At 43.4% G+C, this 25,282-nt stretch overlaps 1 protein-coding gene across 2 annotated transcripts in view; it reads left to right on the forward strand.

The window, feature by feature from the left end:
* The window catches only part of CACNA2D2 (calcium voltage-gated channel auxiliary subunit alpha2delta 2), a 551,962-nt gene that overhangs the window by 403,877 nt on the left and 122,803 nt on the right, over positions 1-25,282 (forward strand). For both annotated transcript variants that reach the window (XR_009557115.1, XM_060271531.1), the window contains exons 7-8: positions 23,048-23,179; positions 24,286-24,343. Coding sequence is in view for 1 of the 2 variants with exons in the window: in XM_060271531.1 (XP_060127514.1) it covers positions 23,048-23,179; positions 24,286-24,343 (190 nt within the window). In the remaining variant the exon portion in view is untranslated. The remainder of the gene's footprint in view (positions 1-23,047; positions 23,180-24,285; positions 24,344-25,282) is intronic.

Consider the following 25,282-nt stretch of genomic DNA (forward strand, 5'->3'; position numbering starts at 1 on the left):
TTCCAGGTCATGTGGCCAGCATGACAAAGCCGCTTCTGGCAAACCAGAGCAGCACATGGAAACGCCGTTTACCTTCCCGCTATAGCGGTTCCTATTTATCTACTTGCATTTTGATGTGCTTTCGAACTGCTAGGTTGGCAGGAACTATTATCTTTTACCTTGAAGTTAATATGCAGGAGTGGGACCTGCAGTTGCCAGTATGCTTCTGTTAGGGATAGGGCAAATATTCAGTTCAGTTCACTCCAACTGCTACTTTTGTTTTTATGGATGAAGATGTAAGGGCCAGCCTAGCATTGGTATTAACTGTTCTGCTGTCTGCATCCTAAGATCAGGATGTACACTTTCAATCACTCAATTTTAGAAGCAGTAAGAAAGCTTTTATGCTTCCTACTGACTGTTTCAGGCAGAATCTTCTGTATGTTGTAGGCCTCACTTTGAGAACTTCCAATCAGTTTCCAAACCCTCATTGGTTATATGTTTATTCCATACATTAGTTAAGGATGCAAGAATGAAGTGCCCTAAACAAGTGCTATTGTTTCTTGTGCTATGTGTGTCACTCTATCGTAATCCTCTCCTCAGCAGGGAACTGTCAGAGGAATAAGGCTATTACAAGAATTGATTGTTCATGCCCTGCTTTTCCATGTATATTAATTTTTCTGGGCCTCAAGATCCCATGAATACAGTTGTTGTTGTTAATAACATTTTCTTGTGCATATAACTTTACATAGTGTTTGATTAGAGCCCTAAAGCAGCAGTGTGGACCCTGAGAGGCATATAGCCTGTTACATTGGGAAATCCCAGAATGAAAACTTAGGAAGTGAGCAAGGAAATTGGTAAGAAAATATAATTGAAGAAGGAAAGGAAGCATTACATTGTGTTATGGGGTGTTGTCTATTATTTCTGTATAATAATCCAGAACAACAACAGTAATAATAATACAGTATCACAATTTCAGGAAATGCCCAATCTTCTATTTAATTCACTAGCCTTATGCATAAGAGAACTGTAGACATCAGCCATCTCATTTGCCAATGCACAATCAGCATCAGTCTGAAAGGGGGCCTATGGCTGCAAAGATGTACACATGCAAAGCTCAATGGGGATGGGAACCCTGACTGTCAAGGCTTTGCATCCTCATAGAGCAGGCTTCCTCAACCTCGGACCTCCAGATGTTTTTGGCGTACAACTCCCATGATCCCTAACTAGCAGGACCAGTGGTCAGGGATGATGGGAATTGTAGTCTCAAAACATCTGGAGGGCCTAGTTTGAGGAAGCCTGTCATAGAGGGATCAATATACTCATAGGCACCCCTTCAGACTGATGCCATTGATGTGACTGATATGCATGCTGATGTCTAAGGCTATCTACTTATTCCTCATACAATAAACTGCAATAAACCCAGATGCCAACTTTGCTGCCACATACACCCGGACAACATCATTACTGGCCCCAAAAACATCCAACATACCATCTCAGGACTATTTAATTGCTCATCTTCTAACATTGTGTATGCCATCAAATGCCAACGGTGCCCTTCAGCTCTCTATATTGGACAAACAGGCCAAACCCTACGCCAAAGGATAAATGGACATAAATCTGACATCAGGAACCATAAGACTAAAAAACCAGTAGGAGAACACTTCAATCTCCCAGGACATTCTATACAAGATCTCAAAGCAGCTGTTTTATTACAGAGAAATTTCAGGAACAGACTGGAAAGAGAAGTTGCTGAATTGGAAATCATTACCAAGCTTAAAACCATGGAAGCACCTGGGATGAATAGAGACATCGGATTCTTATCTCATTATGCATAATCAAGCTTTCTTTAGCACCTCAGCCCAGGACTAATTGCAGCCATCAGCAGCCATTAACAGCCATCTACAGGTTTACCACTCCCATCAGCCCATCACCCATTCCCACCCACCCCCACCACCCTCTGTATATATATAGGGTCTGACACTTCTGTTTCTAGTGTATCTGAAGAAGTGTGCATGCACACGAAAGCTCATACCAAAATATAAACTTAGTTGGTCTTTAAGGTGCTACTGAAGGAATTCTTTTATTTTACTTATTCCTCAGAGCTCCTTCAATACGAAACCCTTGTAGAGCTGGATGCTATGAGCTAATGGGGTTTTGGGTTTTGCCACCCTGCGTTTTCCTCATTGGCTGGCCCAAAAAAGCAGCACATCATAGTAACTCAGGGAACCTTCACGTAGTAAGTGAAGAAAGGAAGGCGCAAAACCCACTTCAGTAAAGGTTAAGATATAAACAACTACCAAGATGGATGGTGAAGGTTCTGCAGTGTGTGTTCTGTGTTTATTTTCTCACCTGAAACCATCATAGATCACACCTGCAGCAGGTATAAGCTAGAAGGCAAAGTAAGAGGACTGAAGGTGTGGCTTTCAATACTTTGTCTAATGGGAGAATATGAGGATTTCTTGTACTGGATAGAGGGGTTGCTGCAGCAAGGACTAAAGAAGAAGAGGAGACTGTTGGAGCTATAGCAGGGAAGAAACTGCACAGAAGACAGCCATTAAAGTTTCTGAGGGGGGGAGCATATGACTGATTCATTTGTCTCAGTGGTTCCCAACAGGTGGTCCGCGAGCTATGCCAGAGGGGTCCGCAAAATACTATTAGAATAAAAAATATATTAAATATATTTCGTATGATAACAGTTTTTTGTTTTGGCCGCTTCCTGCATGAGCAGAGTCTAGCGCAAAACTAGAATTAGATAGAGGCAGTAGTTCTGCTGTATGCCATTGGGTGGCGCTTTACAAACACTACTGTTTTGCAAAGAGGCAGCACACGCATTCTACTAACGCTCACCTCCCCAAGATGCTTTGCGCACGTCGGCTTCATTTGTGCGCTACTGCGCAGGTACCCTGTCTTCTCCATTCCCCTCCCTCCTCCCTGGCGCGCGCTGCCTCTTTGCAAAACAGTAGTGTTTGTAAACAAAGCGTTGTTTTTCGCGGAAGCTACAGTTCGCGTAGTTAAAAATGGACCGTTGGTTAAAAAGTGGTTCATCTCATTAAGAACTGAAAATTAAAACTAACTGTATACTGATGGAGTACTCTGTTGTAACTGTAAAAAACGTATAAATATAAAATATAAAAAGACTCTTAATTTGGCTCTCACTTTTTAATTTTAGGATTAGGAATTAATTTGGGTCCTTGTCACAATAGCGGCTCGATGAGGGGTCCTCGAGAAAATTTTGTTGGGAACCCCTTGTCTATAATATATCTATAATGGGATATATGTAATCATATCCCATTTAGCACACTGCAAGCTGTAAGCAGTCTCTAAAATAAGAGGTACTGCAGCACAATGGCTCCGAACAGGGTAATAATAATAATAACCAATAATAATTGGATATACAGACAGAAAATACAATGTATAACAAACAAACAAAAAAATTGATATACTAGGAGACAAAGATATGGATAAATGTAAAAGATAAATTGTAAATACAACAAATATAATGTAACCAAATGTTTGACTATGTAATATGCTTTATGTGAAAATTAATAAAAATAACGGGGGAGGGGGACTTAAAAAATTCCTTGCAGTAGCACCTTAGAGACCAACTAAGTTTGTTATTTGTACCCTGCCCATCTGACTCGGTTGCCCTGGGTAGGCAGAGTGAGGTGGCCACCTTAGGCAGCAGCGCTTTGATATCATGAAAAGGCAGCAAATGGTTAGATATTGTTGTTAACATTACCGGGGCGTTGGGGATTTTTTTGTTGCCATGGAGAAAGACAGTTGTGGGATTTTCTACGCCAAGTGACAAGATATTCTGGCTGGGCTTGGGTACTGGAAGGAAGGAAGGAAGGAAGGAAGGAAGGAAGGAAGGAAGGAAAGAAGGAAGTTGGTGAGTCAGTTCTGCCTGAAGATTGTGCCCTCCCCCTTGGAAGCCTGTCTCTCTAAACCAGACATCCCAAAACTTCGGCCCTCCAGATGTTTTGGACTACAATTCCCATCTTCCCTGATCACTGGTCCTGTTAGCTAGGGATCATGGGAGTTGTAGGCCAAAACATCTGGAGGGCCGCAGTTTGGGGATGCCTGCTAAACTCAAAAATGGTGAGGTTTAGTTGTTGTTACTCAGTGGATAAAGCAAAAACATTCTGAACATGCTTCCAAGCACTCTCTTCTTTATGGCTGCTTCCATGTTTCAGAGCTAAGAGTTGGCAAGTTGTAGCTCAAAGGAAGGCATTGGTGGAAGTGGTGGTGAGGATTCAAGAGCAATCAATGGAGAACCATCATTTGACTGTCAGCTTATTTGGGGAACCAAAAATGGATTGAGTTTTGGAGGGCAGGTGGCAACTGATGAACTATCATATGAAAAGACTTGGGTGGAGCTTGTTCTCAGCACTCGCTTCCTTTTATTGTAGTATGGAATTAGATTTGTAAGAAATCACAAGCAAGACTTACAGAAGTGACAAGTGTGTGTGATGCTTTAATTGGATAGATCCTCAGCAACTGCTCTACAAAGTAGCTCCACTGGTTTCAGTAGAGCTAAATCAACTGAAAATAGGCAGCGGCTGTTTTTGGCTTTGTTCCCAGGCAAAAGGTACCAAATTCTCAAGGGGCAATGGAGAATAACAAGGTAACCTGTCACTTTCGTCACATCTGGCAAATGCACTTAAGAGGGGGGAGGAGTGGGTAATTTGCTGGTATTTTTAAAGTGAAAAATGTGCTGCCTGTAAGAAGCCTAGACAATAACTATGAACTGCATTCCAGAGCAAGCAAATTATATGATCAGGTATCTTTCAGAAAAGAATGAGACACAGCAGAAATGAAGGTTCTGAGGAAGCATTTACAATACAGTGAGGTGGCTTGATGAGTAGAAGAAAATCATCATTTCCAAGGAGGCTGCGTGTGTATATGAAATAACGAGGGTGATTCACACATGCATGTTCCTTATTTGATAACTGCTAGTGATGACTTGCATGCATGAAAGAGCTCTCCCAAAACAAACACTATAGAGTGCTTATGTCATCAATTATCACACAACTTTTTAAAACGGAGGCAGTTCACATGCTCAACTATGAAGTACAGTCTTAACCTCGGGTTGCGTTAGCTGTGGGTTGTGTATTTTCAACTTAAGAACGCGGTGGACCCGGAAGTGTTTACTTCCAGGTTTCACTGCATGCACAGAAGCATTCTACATGCTTCGCGCACACGCAGAAGCGTTCTGCGTGCGTGCACAGAAGTGCTCTATCGGCGCTTCGTGCATGCTCAAAAGTGCCGCTCTGGATGCGTACTTTTCAGGGTGCGAACGGCACCCTGGAACGGATCAGGTACGTATCCAGAGGTACCACTGTATCAAGGAGAATCACTTAGGCAGGAGTAAGAGACGAAATAGACTTTAGCTGCAGCAACGAAATCAACATGTGGCAACTAAATGACATAGCAAATCAGAAAGAAGAACTGGTTGCAAAAATGCAAAGAGTCAGATACAAATGTGCTCATTGCTAATTTCTCATCGCAGGCAAAAGTCTTTGTTGTATGCTGAATCCTACTTTACCTAGCATACTGTTGGGGGAACTAGCATGGGGGCTGTGGGGTGCGTGTTGTGATTCCATTGTATCCCTCATGATTTTGGACATCTATATGAAATTGCTGTGTGGGGTCCTTTGGGAATGTGGAGTGACACACCACCAGCAGGCTGTTAACACTCAGCTCTATTTTCCCTTGTTCTCTCAGTCCAGTGAAGTTGTTAAGAGCTGAACCAGTGCCTGGATGCTGTTAATGGGCTGGATAAATAAACTGAATCCTGACAAGACAGGGGCACAGTGTGGAGATTATCCCTAGATTATTCCTATTTGACCTGCTTTGGACGGGGCTGCACCACCCCTGAAAGCTGATAGCACAGTCTAGGGAATCTTAGAAGCCCAGGTGGCAGCTGTGATATGGAATGTCTTTCATCACTTTTGTCTGACTCATCAGCTGCAGCCATTTCTAGACAGATGCTGTAGCAGTGATGGACTCCGGCCTCTCAAATTTCAGCAACACCCTGTGTAACACTAACATTTGGTGCCCCCTGCCTCTAACATTCTGTTCTACAGCATTGTCGTCGTCGTCCCCCCGCAGCATGGCTCCCAGTGTAGCCGCACTGGTCGTGTCACCCTAAAACCGCCTCTGGCCATAGTCTACCACAGTGGTCCAAGCTCTGATAACTTGGGCGCTTTAGCTGTGATTCCTGCACTGCAGGGAGTTGGACTAAACAACCCTTGGGTCCCTTCCAACTCTAAGATTCTATGATTTTATGAACTTCCCAGTTGGTTTGTGTTATACGTGGGGCTGCTTCTGAAAACAACTGGTACAGGATATGGCCACTAAAAATTGACCAGTACAGCCAGGTACTGTATATGGATGTCATGCCAGTTTTTTATTATTAAAAAAGCACACAATTCAGTGTGACTTTATGTCCTCAATAGCCTAGGTCCCACAAGCCTGAAGAAGAAGTGCTTCTGACAATATCAGTCTTCCTGTGTTCTGAGATCATCTGCCAAGTCTCTCTTCTCTTTCAGAGGTGGTTTCCCCAGAAGTAGCTCACCAGTTGTGGGATGCCTTCCTTGAAGAGGCTTGCTTGGCACTTATGCATCATCAGTCTTTTCAACACAAGATGTTGCTCTTCATGTTGGCATTTTAACTTGTAATTTTAGCTCTTTGGGGGCATCTTAGCTGTTTTAAGGTTCTTACCCTGCTGCTTTATTGCAGTATTCGTATTGCAGTACAAATGGTTGCATAGCATCCTGAAATAGTAAATAGGATGAAGGGCTCTGTGCAAATGTGTATGTGTTTACAAACACTACACACACACACACACACACACACACACACACACACCACTGCACTGCACTGCACTGCAGTAAAAAAAAGATAAACAACTATAAAATGTGGAAAGACCACCTCAACACTTGCAAAATCACTCAAAGGCACCCAAGATAACATAACGATATTCAAAATCCACGACTTTAAAAGTCACAGTGTAATAAAATGGATTTAATATATTAGAACTAAAGAGCCTCCAATCAAAGCAGTACACATGAACAACAAAATAGCTAAACCAGGCATCCCCAAACTTCTGCCCTCCAGATGTTTTGGACTACAATTCCCATCATCCCTGACCACTGGTCCTGTTAGCTAGGGATCATGGGAATTGTAGGCCAGAACATCTGGAGGGCCGCAGTTTGGGGGTGCCTGAGCTAAACCACTTAGGGATGATAGTTTTCAAACTGTCTCTTAAAACATGAGATTTAAAAATACTTGGGGTTTTTATGAAAATGCTAAGCTTGTGCTCTAGAACAGTGTTTCCCAACCAGTGTGCCTCCAGATGTTTTGGGACTACAACTCCCATCATTCCTGACCACTGGTCTTGCTAGCTAGGGATGATGGGAGTTGTAGTCCCAAAACATCTGGAGGCACACTGGTTGGGAAACACTGCTCTAGAGGACAGCCTACAAGCATGGAAGATGATGGGCAAAAATCTCAGCTCAGTGGAAATGGTGGTTGAGTGAGGGAAGGGGGGAGTTGGGGACAATGCCTGGGATGATGTCTACTGCCAAGACCAGGCCCTGTTTACCTATCAGACCAGTCCAAGAGAGATGAAGAAAGAGCTGCATGCTCCCGAGGGTCCTAGAATAACTGTGTTGAGGGGGAGAGCACCTTGCTCCATTGAATTCCTCCTTTCCAGCTTCCCAACCCCCCGTGTTAAGTGATGGTGTCTTGTATGGGCTGCAGAAACTTTTTGTGTTGTTCTTCCCCTCACGGCTTGATCCGGCAGAGGGTGGGGTGCACCTCCAGCGCTGTGTTAACTCATATAGATAATTGAAAATAACTTTCAAAGAGAGCTCCACTTAAGAAGTTAACTACTTGCTCATGATCAATTCAGTATACATCCATAATGGCATTTAAAGCAGAGCATTAGGAGCAGCATAATTTACTTCTAATAGACTCATTATTTGTAAATGTATTTATTTTTAAGATAAAAATACCATTTTAAAAAACAAGTTGTGCAAAATGTTAATATACTTGTGGGGAAGAGAGGAATTAATGAGAACAATGAATCTCTTGCCATTTCATCATTTGATTCATTAGCATTCAATTTCCTACACCCCCCCCCAGAACCTGGCATTACTGCAGTCATCAGGGTTTCTTTTTGCAGGAGACCAGAAGAGATGGATTCCATTTTCTGCTTCACCCTCTTATGGGAACTGGCAACTGTGACCCGTATAATAGCTGGTTTAGAAACTTGTTGAGTTGTGAGCTGCTTCTTTTGTAGCCTCTGACCACACAGTAAGGCCAGAACTGTTCAACCACTTGTCACTTCTCTACATTTCTGAAGTGGGGGGGAGGGATGCTGAATCAGAGGCTGCAGATTATACTCTCTTCCATGCAGCCAAAGTCACCACAGCAGTAAATTTTAAGCTGCTGCCACATGGTATCCACTCAAAGAATAATGCCATAGAAACTATTCATAGAAAAGATCTGAAGAACATGCTCTGTTGTTTTCAGCAAATGCCCATAATTGACATTTGGGGCAATTTAAAATCCATTTAAGCCACCTGTATATTAAGCTATTGCAGTAAAGCTCCTGTGAAGCAGATTGAGAGTTTTCTTTAAGTGTTTTGCAAAAAATATGCTTCAAAGAGAGTTGGGACACATTTCTCATTTTTTTAAAAAAATAAGAAACCCAACACATGCCCCTTAACATTCAAGTGCTGTAAACCATAACTGTTTAGAAAATTGAAAAGTCCTTGGAACTAACCCCCTAGAAAGTTTCATTAAGATTGATCGTGTACTTTTGAAGATATTAAATGTTTTAGCCCCCATTATATTCCTGATGCAACCTTAATTATTCTGGTACTACTGTGCCTGAATAATAATGTGAAATTTATACATTTTGAAGGCAACACATATTGAATGATAGTCTTACGCAGAAGCAACCTACTTTTCCTTCTTCAGCAAGAACAGGAAAATAGAGAATGCTGTTATGGTCCTTTATAGATAATTGCACAAGGAAATGTTATATATGAGAATGGTAATTGGAATATATTTAGCACTGTGGTAAATTGTTCCACTCAGATGTTTCAGAGGCAAAGGAGGGGCTTTCAGAGGGGTAAAAAAAATTCCTCCCTAAACTCCAAAAAGGTAGCTTTTAAGCGGAAGCAACTTGCTTGTCCCCTCCCCCCATTCCCAGTGTTTTTCTTTTCCTCTTTTTACCCCCAGCATTCTCCTTTCCCAAGTGGTCTGAGCCCATCAGGGAGCATGAAGAAAATTCAGTGACCTCACAACAGCATTATGCAGCTAATCAGATTGGGTTGCATAATCACGTTACTGAGGGCAAATGAAGTCAATTATGTTGCCCTCACTCTCCATGGGTGGGGAAGGAACTATGTCCTGGTTGTCAAATACATCCATGCTGGGTTGGGCTGTTGTGTGGTTGTTCCATTGCCCACATTTACAGTGGAGTACAACAAAACAAGGAGCATTGACATGGAAGTCTTGGCAATGGGCATGCCCTTCACAAACATTTATATGAGCTCTAGAGCCCCTACTCCCCCAAAATGATTAAAGGAGCCTCCCCCCCCCCCCGTTGGCAGAGTAGAAATCTTTTTCCCGTGTTTCCTCAGCTCCATAATTTTCAGATGAGGTTTCCCCCATGTTGAGATAGCCAGTTTGCTTCTACTGAACACCTGAAAGCTGCTGGTTTTCTAGCCCTTGGGAATTGGGTCACCGGCCAGACGACATTAAGTTTGTGTGGGCCTTATTCGGCATTTATCCACAAAGACATTCTAAGTAGTGGGGTTAAATGAGCCTGAAAATTGTGAGTATATTAGCCTGTGACAGAGCTCTTCCTCATTAAACTTCATCTTATTTGAAAAGGAAAGTGCTTTTCCGTCTACAGGCTGTAGCTGTCTTTTCAGCACCAAGGACAGCCCCTACCTATTTAATCTTCCTATGCCTTTTTCACCACAATTGCAAAGAAGCAATGCCCCTTCTTTTGTATTGCACTCTAACCTGTCCCAGAAAAGAGTTATGACAGGTGCAACTAGGCAAGTTTTTGTTTTGTTTTTTGCAAATATGCTAGGTTCTCCATAGTGCTACACAGAATGTACCATAAAAGAATGTAGCATGAAGTATTAACTACATGCAGCCATACCAGTGATGCTATCTCTCATGCATGTCCAATCCCCATGATGCTGCTGAATTAACACAAAGGAGAGAAGTGATACATGCAGGCTAACCACTTAGTTGGCACTGGGAGAGGGGCAGGGAATGTGAGCCCACAACACAGATAGGAAGACAGGGCTATAAGATCTGGGGTAGCATAGTGGCTAAGAAACTGAGCTGTAAATCAAGAAGCACTTCAAATAAAATCAAGTTTGAATCTTGTCTCTGCCATGCACTCACTGGATGGCCTTTTGCAAGTTGCTCTCTCTTTCTCATCCTCAGTCCTTATCCACCCCATCCCCTCATTTGCAATATGAGGTATAAAAAGACTGACATTGTCAAAGCTTGATTTAAAGATTTCAGCTACACAGCACATGCGAACAGTTGAAAGTTATTACTTTTTGTGAAATAGAAGTGATGAGTTGTAAGCAAATACATTAAATATTTGATTGGCAGATAGAGACTTTGAAAATAAAGTTTCAGAATCTGTAGCAATGAAACATGAAAAATACATTTTGTATTGGCCATAATAAATAAACAAATATAATATGCTGTGCATATTACATTTTGATTTCACTTCTATAAAGACAAGCCACCTTAAGCAGAGAATGGAGTTTTCAAAACTCTCATTGCTGTGTGTAAAGCAAAATATCCCTAATATGTATCCGTTGATTCGCCGTTATGGGTGGTAGGAAGCAGCAGTGGTTTTTGCAAGAGACACAAGCAGAGGTTGTAATGGGATTGAAATGAACAAACTGTTCCTCTTGACTTGCCAACCCAGAGCTTGTATGCCACATTCCTAGTCCTCTACTCTTGTCTGAGGATTTCAGCACTGAAGCAATCGAGGGGCACTATCGCGAGCTGGCATGCTAATTAAAACATTTAATAATACACCCTCCATAGTCACCCGTCGCTACACACACAAATTGCATTTTATATGTTTTTTTATTTACTGCGCCAGGTTTAATTAAATCTGTAATCACTTGCCAGGGAAGGGTGGGGAGAGGGCGTGGCCTGGACTCTTGTTCTCCTTGCCTGGCTGGAGGGGCTGGTTTGAGCCTTCCAGGTTAGGCCCACAATGGGGTCCCTTCCAAGGGAAAGAGCACAAGCTGGATGGGGGGGGAATCAAATCCAAGTTGCAAAAACATTCAGAAAGAGGAAAACCTGGGATGTGTCTGGATGAGAAAGGGGCTGCAAGAAACAAGGTTCTCGAGCGACATCTCAGGCTGGAGAGTTTATAATCTTGCTGTTCAGATGTGTTTTTAGTGATGTTAGATTAGAGACAGCATGATAGCTCTTAGCCTGAAGGATGACTTTGTTTAAAAGGAATTTCCCAAGAGACAGATTGTAACATTTAAAGTTGGGAGGTTTCTTGGGGGGAGGAGAAGTATGATGAGTAGCTGTGCTCCCATTGCAACTGTGCAAGGCTGTAGTATCTCCCCACACCGGCATTATCCCCATCCACCATTGTCTAGCTAATGTGTGTCTGTGTGTTACACTGTTAACAACTTGCATGAGTTATGAGGGAAATGTACTGATCACACTCATTGGGCAATAAGAGCTAGATTTTTCACATGATTTTACTCTCCTTAGAATGGACTTTCCTTTGGCTTATTTTTAAAACATGTTTTTTGCACAGGTTGATTTGAGCTCTTCTGAAGGGTTGACTCTATGCATTACTAACAGTGCAATCCTGTACATGTCTATTCAGACAGGAGCTCCACTGGCTTCAGTTTGACTTACCCCAGGTTGGCTATTGTTGTTTTCTATTGCGGCCTAAAAGTATGCTCAGCATCTAGTATGAATGTCCAGAGTTGTTTGCTCCACTATGCTGTCAGAATAGTATTAGTCACATAATACTGGGTCGATAAGCCAAGAGTAAATGTCAATTCCTTATGTGTTTCTTCACTTTTGGTGTTATAAGTAGTCTGACATACTATAAAGCTATGTTGCTTTGATATCTGTCAATAAACTGTTAATACGTTGAATCTTTTCTCATGAAACTAGCCATTTTGTTTCATGAAAACTTACACAAAATAAGAGAAACAGGAAGTCATAGGCTGATAACATATTAACATAGGGAAGGGTGTGTATTTCTCTAAGAAACATCTACTGAGATAGTGACTACTGATCAGAAGTGCATCTGTCAACAGAAATACAATAGCCTCTTCCCACTGTAATACATTAATAGTTTTTAAAAAAGAAAAAGATTCAGGACCAGATCTGAAAGAATTGGAACTGACTGTTTAAGTAAACTCTGTGTCAGTATGGGATTCATCTCTGAGTCAATAAAAAATATATGATGATCATTAGGTAAAGAATAAAACAGTAAGTAAAGACATGATCGATCACATTTTTAAAGCTGTAGAAAAAGAGTGTGGTGTTCAATGCACTTCACTTAGGGTTGCCCATATTTTGCCACCCCAAAGCAGACAGTGTATGTCTACAAATGCCCATTTGGAACTCCCACCTGTGTAGGCTTCCCCATTCATTGGGCAGAGTTGTCCCCTCCATTGAAATGACTGGGGAAATCCGTTGCAGGAGGGCTGAGCTTCACTGTGTATATCAGAGACCACACAGGAGGGACAAGATATTAATGTCTCAGGATTGTTCCATGTGTTTTGCAGCTGAAACCTTTCCGCTTTTGTCACATGGGAAACCACATGGGAAGCAATTTCTCCATCATCACAGACTTGGGGGGGGGGGAGTCTGCAATAAAATGGTGAACATTGCCTTTCTGAGCTGCTTTTCACATGAAGATAGTTGCCAAAGTGAAAGAGGTAACCAGTATGGTCCCCTCCAAATGCTACAACTCACTCACATCAGCCCAGCAAGCATAACCAAAGTCAGGGATGGTGAAAGTTGCAGTCCAACAGCACCTAGAAAACAACACCTAGAGGGCACCGCATTGACAACCCCTGCTCTACAAGGCTGTTGTTGCATGTTCTTTAGCCCTGATCTTACTGGTTATACCACCTGGACCCTAAAACAGACAAAATCTATTGTTGTAGGCAACCTGTTTGGGGTGTTATTTGACGAACAATGTTTGCTCGTGTGCCTTCAATAAGGAATGTTTGCTTAGACCAGGCATCCCCAAACTTCGGCCCTCCAGATGTTTTGGACTACAATTCCCATCATCCCTGACCACTGGTCCTGTTAGCTAGGGGTGCTGGGAGTTGTAGGCCAAAACATCTGGAGGGCCGAAGTTTGGGGATGCCTGGCTTAGACTGTATATGCAGCCAAGGTGTTCCCTGCAATAAGCAGCTGTGTTAAGAAAATATATTGACTCTGATCCAAAGCCACAGGTTCATGGCCTGCATTGCTTACTATGACAGATAGAAATCCCCAAATGTACAAACCCCAATCATTAACTGATGCAATTTAACACAGGAGGCCCCGCATTTCCTTCTTCATTATTTTCCTGTTCTGGATCTGGTGCAGAAGGCCCATGTGCCACCTTTTTCTCAATTCTACCTATATGTCAGTTGTGGCCGTACACCTTTTTCTCAATTCTACCTATATGTCAGTTGTGGCCGTACCTAGTGAAAGGTGACCTGGTGGCTACTGCTGTACAGGGCTTCATTATGGCCAGCCTTGAAGTGTTGTAATGTGCTCTCTGTGGGGCTACCTTTTAAAATAGGGAATGCTAACCTATAGAACTCTTGATGCTGTTGTACTAGAACTCCCATCAGCCCTGGCCATCTACCATGCTAGCTGAGGCTAATGGAAGTCAGAGTCCAACAACATCTGGAAAGGGCTGCAGGTTCCCCACCCCTGTTTTAAGAATGACCAAGTCTCTAGTTTTGTGATGACGTTCCATGCTATCAAAGCCAATGAATTTGGGGGCCTATGTGTGTGAGTCAGTATGCACAGGCGCCTTCCAACACACTGCTGCCATGCATGCATGTGGGTAGGGACAGCCAGCATGATCACGCAGCCCCCACCCCATCCTCAGGTCCATTAGAAAGCTGAAACAAGGCTGACATTATGTGTTGCTTTGTTGGAGAGAAGCCACAGTGGTTACTGCCCATTCTAACTGGATGCAATGAGAGAGAGGCTGTTGGAGATCTTGGAAAGATTAACATTTTGCTTTCCCTTCTCCACTCCATTGTATAAAATGATTGAAGGAAATCGATACATGAAGCATTTTTCTCAGTCTTGGTAATGCAGAATCTTACACCATGTAATGTTTCATTGATCGACTGCAAGGAGGCAGGAAAATCAAAGGGGGGGGGAGAGAAGGTGTGCTAAGAAGGCAAAGGGTGAAGGAGCCTGGCAGAGCGCCACACCTCTGCAGAGGCCTTTGAGCTTACCCAGTCGGGGATCTTAGGAAGTCCTCTTTTTATTAAGCATGCGTTTATTTTATTTATGGATCGCTTTCCATGAGGCATCCTGAAGCAATTCACAATATAATAAAGCACACATAAAAGCAATTGCAAATATAGAAAACAGTTAAAGCATGTGCGCTGATCACGCTCAAGTGGGGAAGTGCCCTGTGCATTTTTCTCTAGGGACTGATTTGTACAAGCCACAAAGTGGACCAGAGCATTTACTGACACAGAGTTCAAGCGTACCAAAAACTCACTTAGGCCCAAACTACCTATGATACTAAACTTGTCGTTAGCAATCATGTCTTTGTGGCTTTTAAAGCATTTTGAGTAGGTATTCAGAGAGGCTGATTCATTGGAAATGGACCCTTCACCCCACTACCATATGTTACATGTCCTGAGAAGCTGCTCTTAGCCCTAGAAGGAAAACTCCCACTGACATAGTTTCTGTTGTGCACCAGCTCTTTAGCATGTGGCATCCACACACAATAGTGGCCTACTTTTTGGCATAAATCAGTCACCTGCAAACATTGCAGATGAAGTGTATAAACAGTACAACAGGGTTAAAAATGCTTTTGAATGAGATGTTGGGGCATGTGAAACCTGAATGAATGAGTAGTTTCTCTTGCCCCATACTTGCAGGTAAATCAGCATTAGAAAGGAAAGAGAAGTGGGGGGGGGGAGAAGAAATGCTCTATGTGCATGTGTATTGCATGCCTGAACAAACTTGAATTAAATAGTAATTATTTTAAAATTTTACCATGCCAGTAGCAAAAAATGTGCCTATGGAGTTATTTAAATGGAAGAATTTCCTTTATTTATTTGTAGGAGTTGTGTAAAGTGCTTGACACTGTAAGGGCTGCGAACCTAACATTAGCAGGCTTATCATCAAATCCTGCCTATGAGGCAAAACACTATAGTCATTAGGGGAAATGAGGCACAAAAGGCCACTAATATTTGAGGATGCAGCACAAGATATGTTAAGGCTCATTTCAGAAACTCTGAACACCTGCAGAAGCTTTTTAGATTTCAGCTGCTATTATGGATGCTCTGTAGGCCTGAAGCAAAATTCACCAGGGAATTGCACAGAACTCTTACAACTAGACTGTGTCTGAAGTGCCTCTTTAAAACAAAACAAAACAAGCCCCCTTAAATTTAATGAACTTTTTACTACACCAGTCTTCCAACAGAAATCAGGCGTGATTTATTTAGATGGGGAAATGATGTACCTGTCCCTTATGCCCCAAAATCAGAAATTCAGATAACTGGGAGATGTATCCATAGATTTTTCAGATGTACAGGTAGGTGCAAGATGAGTGGAATACTTGATCCTTCTTCTAAAATTACTGATATGTGGCAACTGAAATTGCCTAACTTTTGATAGGCTGCAAAACCTGTATGAATTTCCTATTAGGTCATTGGTCAATCCTCAGCATTCTGATCAGAGCTGTTTTGCCTGACTTCTGGGGTTCCCTCTTTCTGAGTACCAAGCAGCTTGTGCGCACACATGCACACCAGTCCTTTGCCCTAGTTCATCTTTCCTTGAGCCCCTACCTTATACCTGCTCTCCCAATGCCTGCTTAGCTGTTTTGGCTTCAGTAATTGTGCAGCTGATAGTGATTCCGGACTCTAACTTGCACTTGGCTGTGACAGCCAGGTGTTTGATAGGCATTATGCTGGATTATGGGAGGGCCTTCTACAACTCATCAAATTTGGAGAAAATTTGGAGATTTGTATTCAAAAGTGCAGATAAGAAGGCATCAACCTTATCTTTGTTATTATTCTAAAATGTTTTCGGACAATATGCAACAAAAACCCAAACTCTAAAGAGAGATCTGCAAACGGTAGCACCAGGAACATAGCCCTGATACTATACTGAACATGAAAGCAAAAATTGCCCAGCACACCAGAATTGTCAAAATTGTTGTGGTAATCAGAATAAAGTTATTTGAGTAAAGAAGCAGAATTCAATAAAAGTATCTGAAGTGTGATTCATCTGTCTGTAATGATCCTTAGGGGTTTGATCAAAGGGTAGCAAGAATAATGACATTCAAGGGAGAAGAGGCTGCTGAAGGAAGAATTTCTGGAAGTGCTATATATAGGCTGTTTCTCAAAAAAAAAACAACCAACCATGATGCAATAGCATGTCCTTTATTTCAGTAGCATTTTGCTAACCAGCTGTCAAAGAAACAATTTCACATGGGCTTTTCAGGGTTTTGAAAGAAGAATGAGATGATGATGATGATGATGATGATGATGATGATGATGATGATGATGATTGGCTGCCCCCAATCCAAGGTTCTGTGTGTGCTCTGATGGAGGCTTCCAATGTATGTGCAATGAAGATGTGCTTGCAGAGCTCCACCACCACTTTGAAGTAAGGGGAGGATCCATTGTGCCAAAAGGCTAAGCCCTCCAAGTGTCAGCTTTCAAAGAAGCCAGATAGAATTGATGCCATTCGCTACATGAGATGCTTTCGACCTCATGCACTCAAACTCCTGCAGCAAGCAAGCTGTGTGAAAGAATCGCATTGGGCAATTGTCACCCTCTCCATAAATCCATCCTCTTGACAGCACTGACATTTGAAAGTGACTGGCCCTAAGAGCATTTTCATTATTCACTGTGATACTGGCTGCTTTTGTTTGGAAGCTGCTTTATTGTTGATACCGTTTCGCCAACAGCCTGTGAGGTCAGTATCTTTTAGAACAACTCTATGACACCATATTCTTCATTAATAGTTATTTTTTTTATAATTATATTTATTGAAGTTTTTACAATAAACATTAGTTAACATTAAGAATCTGTAGCTCATATGACCAAAGGAATTATATTTGGATGCATTTGCTTGCTGCTCTCCTCAGGGTCCCCAAAGCCTTCTCTTCCTGTATGGGCTGTGTGTCCCACTCAGTGTCCAAGCTAGAAAAAAATAGAATAATCTTGCTGGTGCCACTTTGTTCTGAATCCAAATCATACAGGACAGTGTGCTTATTAATCAGCCAGCCAACAAACCAGTGGGTTTTTCTGCAGGTTACTCCATGCTGAATCAGCCAAATTGCAGCTTTATCTTCAGTTTGGAAAACTGGGTATTTATTCATAGCAATATTTATATGTTGCTTTTCAGTCATATATGGCACCCACAAAGTGGCTCATTAAAAAACCCAATAGTTACCATACACAGCTCTCTCATCTAACACACACCAACTATCTCCAGACTCTCTCAAATCTCCCCAACAACGACCTTGCAGTATCATGCTGCTTATCAGGGAACTTTCATCCAATCACAGCCTGTTGCTAGGCCTCTGGGTTGTTGGGCAAACTTTAGTCACATAGTCCAGCCAATTTGGCTGCTTTCCAGCTTTCTAATTGCTTCTCCAAAGCTGCCTTACTTTCTCAGACTTTAACATGGCATACATCTGTCTCAGGAGACAATGGAGCAGTGTACCTTTGGGGGTGAAGTCACACCATGGGAGAGTTACAGTGCCTCTACGGTGGCTGCAGAGATGGATAAGGGAGAGAGATTTTTTGTTGCAGCTGGGGCAGATGAAGGCGTCTGGTTGTGCTGCTGCAGATGCACCATGGTATTTCTTCTCTCTGCATTCCTCCCAGCGGTCATGGATACACAACCAGACTGTCTGTCTTCAGGCACTGTGGTCATCTGCAAGGTATTCCCACATGGTGGGATTGATGTTGGAAGCCTTCATGTCACATTTGCCAACATCTTTATTTTGGGCCTGGTGGCTGAAGCCAGCTCCCCGTAGAGAATTTCTGTTGCAATTATTGTTTTAAAATTTGGGAAGGAAAAGGTTTTCTGGGAGGCATTTAGACAATGGAGGGAAATTTCCATCATAAATGGAAAAGATGTAGCCAAAAGGTTGTCTCTATGTGTGCCTGTTACACAAGCAAAGAACATCTAATACTGCTCCTAGGTTCACAGCTCAAAACTATGTTCAGTCGTATAGCATCAGTCTAACATCTAATGTGTCAACCAAGACTGTAGTTGTCAGATTAAAATGGGGGAAAATGGAGTTCTGCATTTTTTTAGCATTGTGCAAGATGGCGGCGGTCGCTTGCAGTGCTGCAGGCAGCATCTCGTCAGATCTTCCACATACCATATGTTGGACAAGTAAGGGGTTATTACATTGACTGGAGGATGGTACATAATGTTAAGAGAAGGAAGACAAGTTATATAACTTGCAGCATGTAAGGAGTGGGAGGGAAATAGACCGATTGGTAGAAGACTCTTGGCTAGAAGGGGGCAACCTTGTTTAAATTTGTCAAACCTTCCACACTTGCTCCCCTTGCATATTTAAAAATGACATGGGAAAACATATACTTGGGGGGGGTGTATGTTTTTGTAACCCATTCAAGAACTGCTTCTTGCAATGAATAATGGGCTAAAAAATATTTCAGATAACATAAAATTCTCTGAATCCCAAATGATCAGTTACGACATAGTTTCTAATTGCTGCATTTTCATGTTTCAATTGAGATGTCGTTTGTAAGAAACAAATTATGGTCTCCCCTTATTTTTCAGTGAAGTTTTCCTGATTATATAGATATAAATGAACTACACATATAAACTACACATTAAAACACAGCCACATGTAGCAATAGCCTGAGGGACGCTTCTCTACTTGAAAGCATTCTCATCGAGGAGTGATTTGCAACTGCAAAGTCCTGGCCATGTGCAACATTTATCCTAAGACTCCCCATACCACTTTTCTCTAGCGGGATTCCAGGCTCAAGCTTGGGAGATAAACACAGCCTTGGAACCTTTTAAGGGCATAAAAGAAAGGAGAGCAGGAGATTGCAAAACAGAACAAACAGAGTAGTATAAAACTATTCTAGCAATAAATGTGAAAATACCAAATGATCCTCAAGCTATCAGAACTCTTCACACATATGCCCCCCCTGTTCATAGCACTGCTTCACAATGGAATTGTAGAATGAAAATTAACCATACTGCTTTGCACAAGGAAGGAGTCAGAAGGCAGGAAACGATAGACGTGTTGTTAGCAACTAGCTGTGGTCTAAACCACTGAACCTCTTGAGCTTGCCAATCAGAAGGCCGGTGGTTCGAATCCACGCAAAGGGGTGAGCTCCCATTGCGCTGTCCCAGCTTCTGCCAACCTAGCAGTTCGAAAGCATGCCAGTGCAAGTAGATAAATAGGTACCGCTGTGGTGGGAAGGTAAACAGCGTTTCCATGTGCTCCGGTTTCCATTACGGTGTTCCGTTGCACCAGAAACGGTTTAGTCATGCTGGCCACATTGCCCAGAAAACAGTGGCTCCCTCGGCCTGAAGCAAGATGAGTGCCGCAACCCCATAGTTGCCTTTGACTATAGCTAGCTACATTTGATCTTGTATTTACACTCTGACCCACTATGTTGGCAGTTGCTCTACATTTCGAAGTGTGCCGTCTTCTTATCCATTGACCTCAGACACAACAGCATGTTACTTAAGTAGTGGCTGCATTAAAGAACACCTGTAATAACCATTTAGCCTGCCTTTGCATACAAATAAAAATGATTAGTTTCCCACTCATCTCATTCCATTTCTCCAGCAGTGTGTTGTTTGTGGTTTTTGCTACTGTCTGTTTAGAAGGCACAGTTCTTAAGCCATTGCTTAAAGCCCTCCTCAGAGCTGGACGGTGTGGCATGCTTGCCCATGTTCAGGTGTCACCACAATACAGCTCCATAGATAAACTCTTTGACACTAGCTAGTGAAAGGAGTATCTCTTATGTTTTATTTTAACCTTCCGACGTGGTTGTTAGCTTTATGAAATCCCTTCTGAGTCATCGTCCAAGCACTGACGAGAGAAGGTCAAAGCCAGGGGTCCCCAGACTTACCCGCCTTCGGCCCGGTGCCCGCCGTGCCGATCGCGCGGCGGGCCGGAGGACGGGGGAGTGCGCGCGCAGTGGGCCGGAGGGTGGGGGAGTGTGTGCCAGTGCGCATGCGCACACCCATTTACTGGCGCGGTGGCGCACTTCCAGGCCAGAAAAATCACCGAAAATTGTTTGTGCGCATGCGTATGGGCCTCCCCCGACCCGGAAGTGCACCTCCCCCGCCCCGGAAGTGCACCGGAAATGACCTCTTCTGGGTCGGGAGAGGCCCATACGCATGTGCAGAAACGATTTTCGGCATTTTTTTCAAATCTGGAAGTGCGCCGCTGCGCGGCGCGCTGCAAGGGCCGGCGGCGGCAGTGGGCGGCGGGGGTCGTCGCGGGTCGGATTGGGAGGCCAATTGGGCCGCATCCGGCCCGGGGGCCATAGTCTGGGGACCCCTGGTCAAAGCCATTCCCCCTACTTTAGGGAGCGTGATCTCAAAGGTGCATGAAAAGGGATGCCTTTACAGCCCCAGAAATGCATGCGGATAATAATGGATACAGCAGCTGGATGTACATGAGTACATCTAGGAAATCAGGCCAGAGCTTGCACCCAATAAACTCCAGTTTTCCCCCCACAGGAACTGCATCAGGAAGCAGGAAAGGAGTTATTTTACCTGTGCTTTGAACCTATCCAAAAGTCTAGTTGGAAAAAAGAGCTACTGACAAAGTCATAGCATAAGTCATGCATCTATCACCTCTAGCAATTGCTAATGCATGCTGGGATGCTTTTCTGTGATACTTTGAGCCCTTCTCAGAGCCTGCCCCCAGGTGTGTTTCCTGATTGTTCATAGGAAGCTCTGAATCCTCTGCTGCAGAAGAATGTGTGATCTTCGAAGAATGAATATGAGAGGATGACAAGAATGATGATGATTGGCGGGGCTCACACCTCTTTTTCATCTTGCCAACCTGTGCTCAAAAGCTACCTTCCCCGCCTCGGCTCCACTGCAGCTCTCTAGGAAATTCTCCACTTGATTTTCTCTCCTTGAGTGCTGTTAATAGAGGCATGTTGGGGGGGGGGGGAGAGAGAGAGAGAGAGAGAGAGAGAGTTTTTTAAAAAATGAAAGAAAGAACAGGCTGGCAGCGACAAGTAACCAAGTGCCTTGTTCTTTTGCAGATTCCTTAAATCCTGGCCCCAGCTGATTAATCACAGAGTCAGGCTGCTCTGAGCTTATCACTTTCCTTAATAGCTGAATAATTTAAAACCTCTGTTTGCTGGCATCTTAATTGCTTTTGCATTAGACACGAGGGCCACCGTGAATGCAGAATGGGACCAACCCCAGTAGGGTCTTCCCCCTCCCCCTTCATCCAATGTCTCTTTGGAACTGGCTTAGAGGGGAGAAACTGGGATGGATGTGGTTCCTAAAGGGGATGCAGGCAATTTATTTCCCATCTGCTGCGGGTGGCCAGAGGGACAAATACACTTCATGGTGCGCTGACTCTTATTCTTCAGAAGGCTTTGATATTCTTCATGCCTGGAATATAATTTTCATCCAGTCAGGGTGTGGGTGGGTGTTTTTACTTGTGGATTTGCGGAGTGGCTTCACATGAGAAGGGTATGACAGTGCGCATATCTGCGAGGTGCTAGGGGACAACCCAAAGCTAATCTTCAGTCTCAATAGTACAATTGAGTTCATATTCCTGGTGTGAGTGGCATGAGGAGTTCATCATTCCGTTTGCTTATCTGTATGTATCACATGCCACAAAAGAAGGCCACACACACACACAAAAACACTCTGCCACTGATCTAATTATGTAAACACTACTGGGACTGGGTTTGTCTCCATTTTTGAGGAAGAAATGACAGAATATTATCAATTTAGTCTTCTTCCAGTCCTATTTGGGGATTTTTCTGTGCTATTTATTGAATCTGATGGGACAGATAATATCATGATTTACACCAGGGGCCGGCAAACTTTTTCAGCAGGGGGCCGGTCCACTGTCCCTCAGACCTTGTGGGGGGGGCCAGACTATATTTTGAGGGGGGGGATGAACGAATTCCTATGCCCCACAAAATAACCCAGAGGTGCAGTTTAAATAAAAGGACACATTCTACTCATGTAAAAACACGCCGATTCCTGGACCACCCGCTGGCTGGATTTAGAAGGCAATTGGGCCAGATCCGGCCCCCCAGGCCTTAGTTTGCCTACCCATGATTTACACCACCTGTGCATTAAAACCAACACCCAAGTATCAGCTAGTTCCCAGTACTACAAATAAATACATTTGATGTTGTTTGGTGATGTAGATACATTGATAAGTGTTACTCATGAAGTTATTAACATGGCTGGTCTTCCTACTATTGCAGTTGTAGCACTGGTAGTAATGGCAAGGTGTAGTCATGAATATACTTGAAGCAATTCCCATGCAGCTGCTTCTTGTGAAGGGACTGTTGACAGTTAGCCCAACAATCAGGGATAATGAGCATTGTCAATCATAATTCTTCAACTGGAATTATCAACAACTCAACAAATTATTAACATCTCAACAACTCCATCAATTGGGCTGTGTAGAAAGAAGTTCCACAACTCTGTGGCCATATAGCTTTGTAGAAGCATCTTGTGTGTTTTTTTTCTTTTTAAATTACAGGAAAGGGATACACCTGCCCTTTGGTGTCCAAATTCTAGACGCACTAATCTTGTTTTCTTTTGTTTCTTGCAGCCACAGTAATCCTTAATGAACTTAACTGGACTGACGCCTTGGAGGATGTATTTGTTGAAAACCGAAAAGAAGATCCATCTCTGCTATGGCAAGTCTTTGGGAGTGCCACAGGCGTGACTCGCTTCTACCCAGGTTTGTGCCATTCTAAAGTGAAAGATGGGGAAGCCTACTGATATGGGCCTGAGCAATGACACCATAATTACACATGTAAGGGTAGGAAATGTGTCTGGTGTAGCTGGAGTAGAGGAAGTGGGTGGGGACAGCTTTTCCCATTGTATCATTGTCCTTGAATATTAGTCCTGTTTGGATTTCACTATTGGGTTCAGTACGAACAGAACATGTACCAAGAACTGCTTAGGGTGGAGGATAGTGGTAGCTACACATCCCTTCCTTTCCTGTCTTCCCATTCCATCCAGGATTTCACTGTATGGGCCAATGGCTAGATGTGATTAGTTTGATTTGTGGACCACAATCCTCTGCCCCTACAACTGCATTTACCCCACCCCTCAATAACATCCATATGAATTCATACTCACTGGCCTGTAGTATTGCTTCTTGTTGCCAGATAACACCAGGGGCGGACTTTGGTATTCTTTCATAATATGCAGGGGCGGAGGAAGGGGGTGAGGGGGGGTACTGTAAGCCACAGGTGTCACCACTGAGGGGGGTGACAAAATGCCGGGTGGCACTCACCACAGGGCCATGCCCAAGCCACCGTGTCTCTCCTGGGAGAGACACGGTGGCTTGGGTGCCCATAGGCTCCACATTGCCCAAATGGTCCGCCTGCTGCCTTCCCCCCACCTCCAGCTGTAGGGCGGCTGAGTGGGAAGAGGCAGGCAGACTCCGGAGGCTCCGCAGTTCACCCTGCCCCTATGGAAGGCTTGCCCTTCACCTGGGCACTCTGCCCCAGGCACCCAAGCGGCTTCCTACGCCGCTGATAATATGGCGCCCTGTGCAAGGCAGGATTTTGGCTCCCCTAAATGGATGTTCTCGATTATGGATCTTCTCAATTTTGTGTTCCCTTGGCTCAGTGCCCTATGCAGAGAAACCACCTGCACCAGCCTAAATTAGCCACTGGTAACACTTTTTGAATAAGCAGCTCTATTGCCATTGGCTTGTAGCAGGTGGGCTTCCACATGTACCCTTTTCTGCCTTCCTTCCCCACTGTTTGTATTCCCCTGTATAGGCATCAGCTGTGCTACTTCTAATGTTACTTGAATTGTCTCTTCTAATTGCAGCCACTCCTTGGAGGATGCCCAATAAGATTGACCTGTACGATGTCCGACGAAGACCTTGGTAAGTGAAGCGTAAAAGAGTTGCACTGAAGTAGGTGGATCCTGGGTTGCATACCACAGGAACAATAGTCTCAGAGTTGGTATATAATAATAATAATAATAATAATAATAATAATAATAATAATAATAATTTATTATTTATACCCCGCCCATCTGGCTGGGTTTCCTCAGCCACTCTGGGCAGCTTACAACAGAAAAATGAAATAAAACAATTAAACATTAAAAGCCTCCCTAAACAGGGCTGCCTTCAGATGTCTTCTAAAAATCTTGTAGCTGTTTTTCTCTTTGACATCTGATGGGAGGGCGTTCCACAGGGCAGGCGCCACCACCGAGAAGGCCCTCTGCCTGGTTCCCTGCAACTTGGCTTCTCACAACGAGGGAACCGTCAGAAGGCCCTCGGTACTGGACCACAGTGTCCGGGCAGAATGATGGGGGTGGAGACACTCCTTCAGGTAATGGGGGGGGGATCTCATTTAAAATGTAGTTAAGTGCACCTAAGCACATTCAACTAACTTTTACTCACCGTAGTCCTGTTAAAATTTATGGTCATAACTAATTTAGGTCCATTAATTGTAAAGGGTTTACTCTGAGTAAATCTTAGTTGACTACACCCATGCATGTTTTTCAGATTACAGTTGCACCTGTTCTTCCACCTCTTACTCTGGTGCTAGTTAAAAGTGCTTCGCTCTAACAAACTGTATTCAGGGTTAGGCCATAACCAAAGTGGGACAGCTGAGCCACCGCGACTCATGTAAGCAGTGCAGTGCATGCACATGCACACATGATATCTGCTGAATTGTAAGTAAGTAAGTAATTTTTTTATTTATACCCCGCCCTCCCCGGCCAAGGCCGGGCTCAGGGCGGCTAACATCAAATGTCAAATACATTAAAGCACAATCAAACAATTGATTAAAATACAGCTTAAAAATTAAAATCAGGG

Source organism: Zootoca vivipara, chromosome 2 (genome assembly GCF_963506605.1).
Source record: "Zootoca vivipara chromosome 2, rZooViv1.1, whole genome shotgun sequence".
Classification (NCBI taxonomy): Eukaryota; Metazoa; Chordata; class Lepidosauria; order Squamata; family Lacertidae; genus Zootoca; species Zootoca vivipara.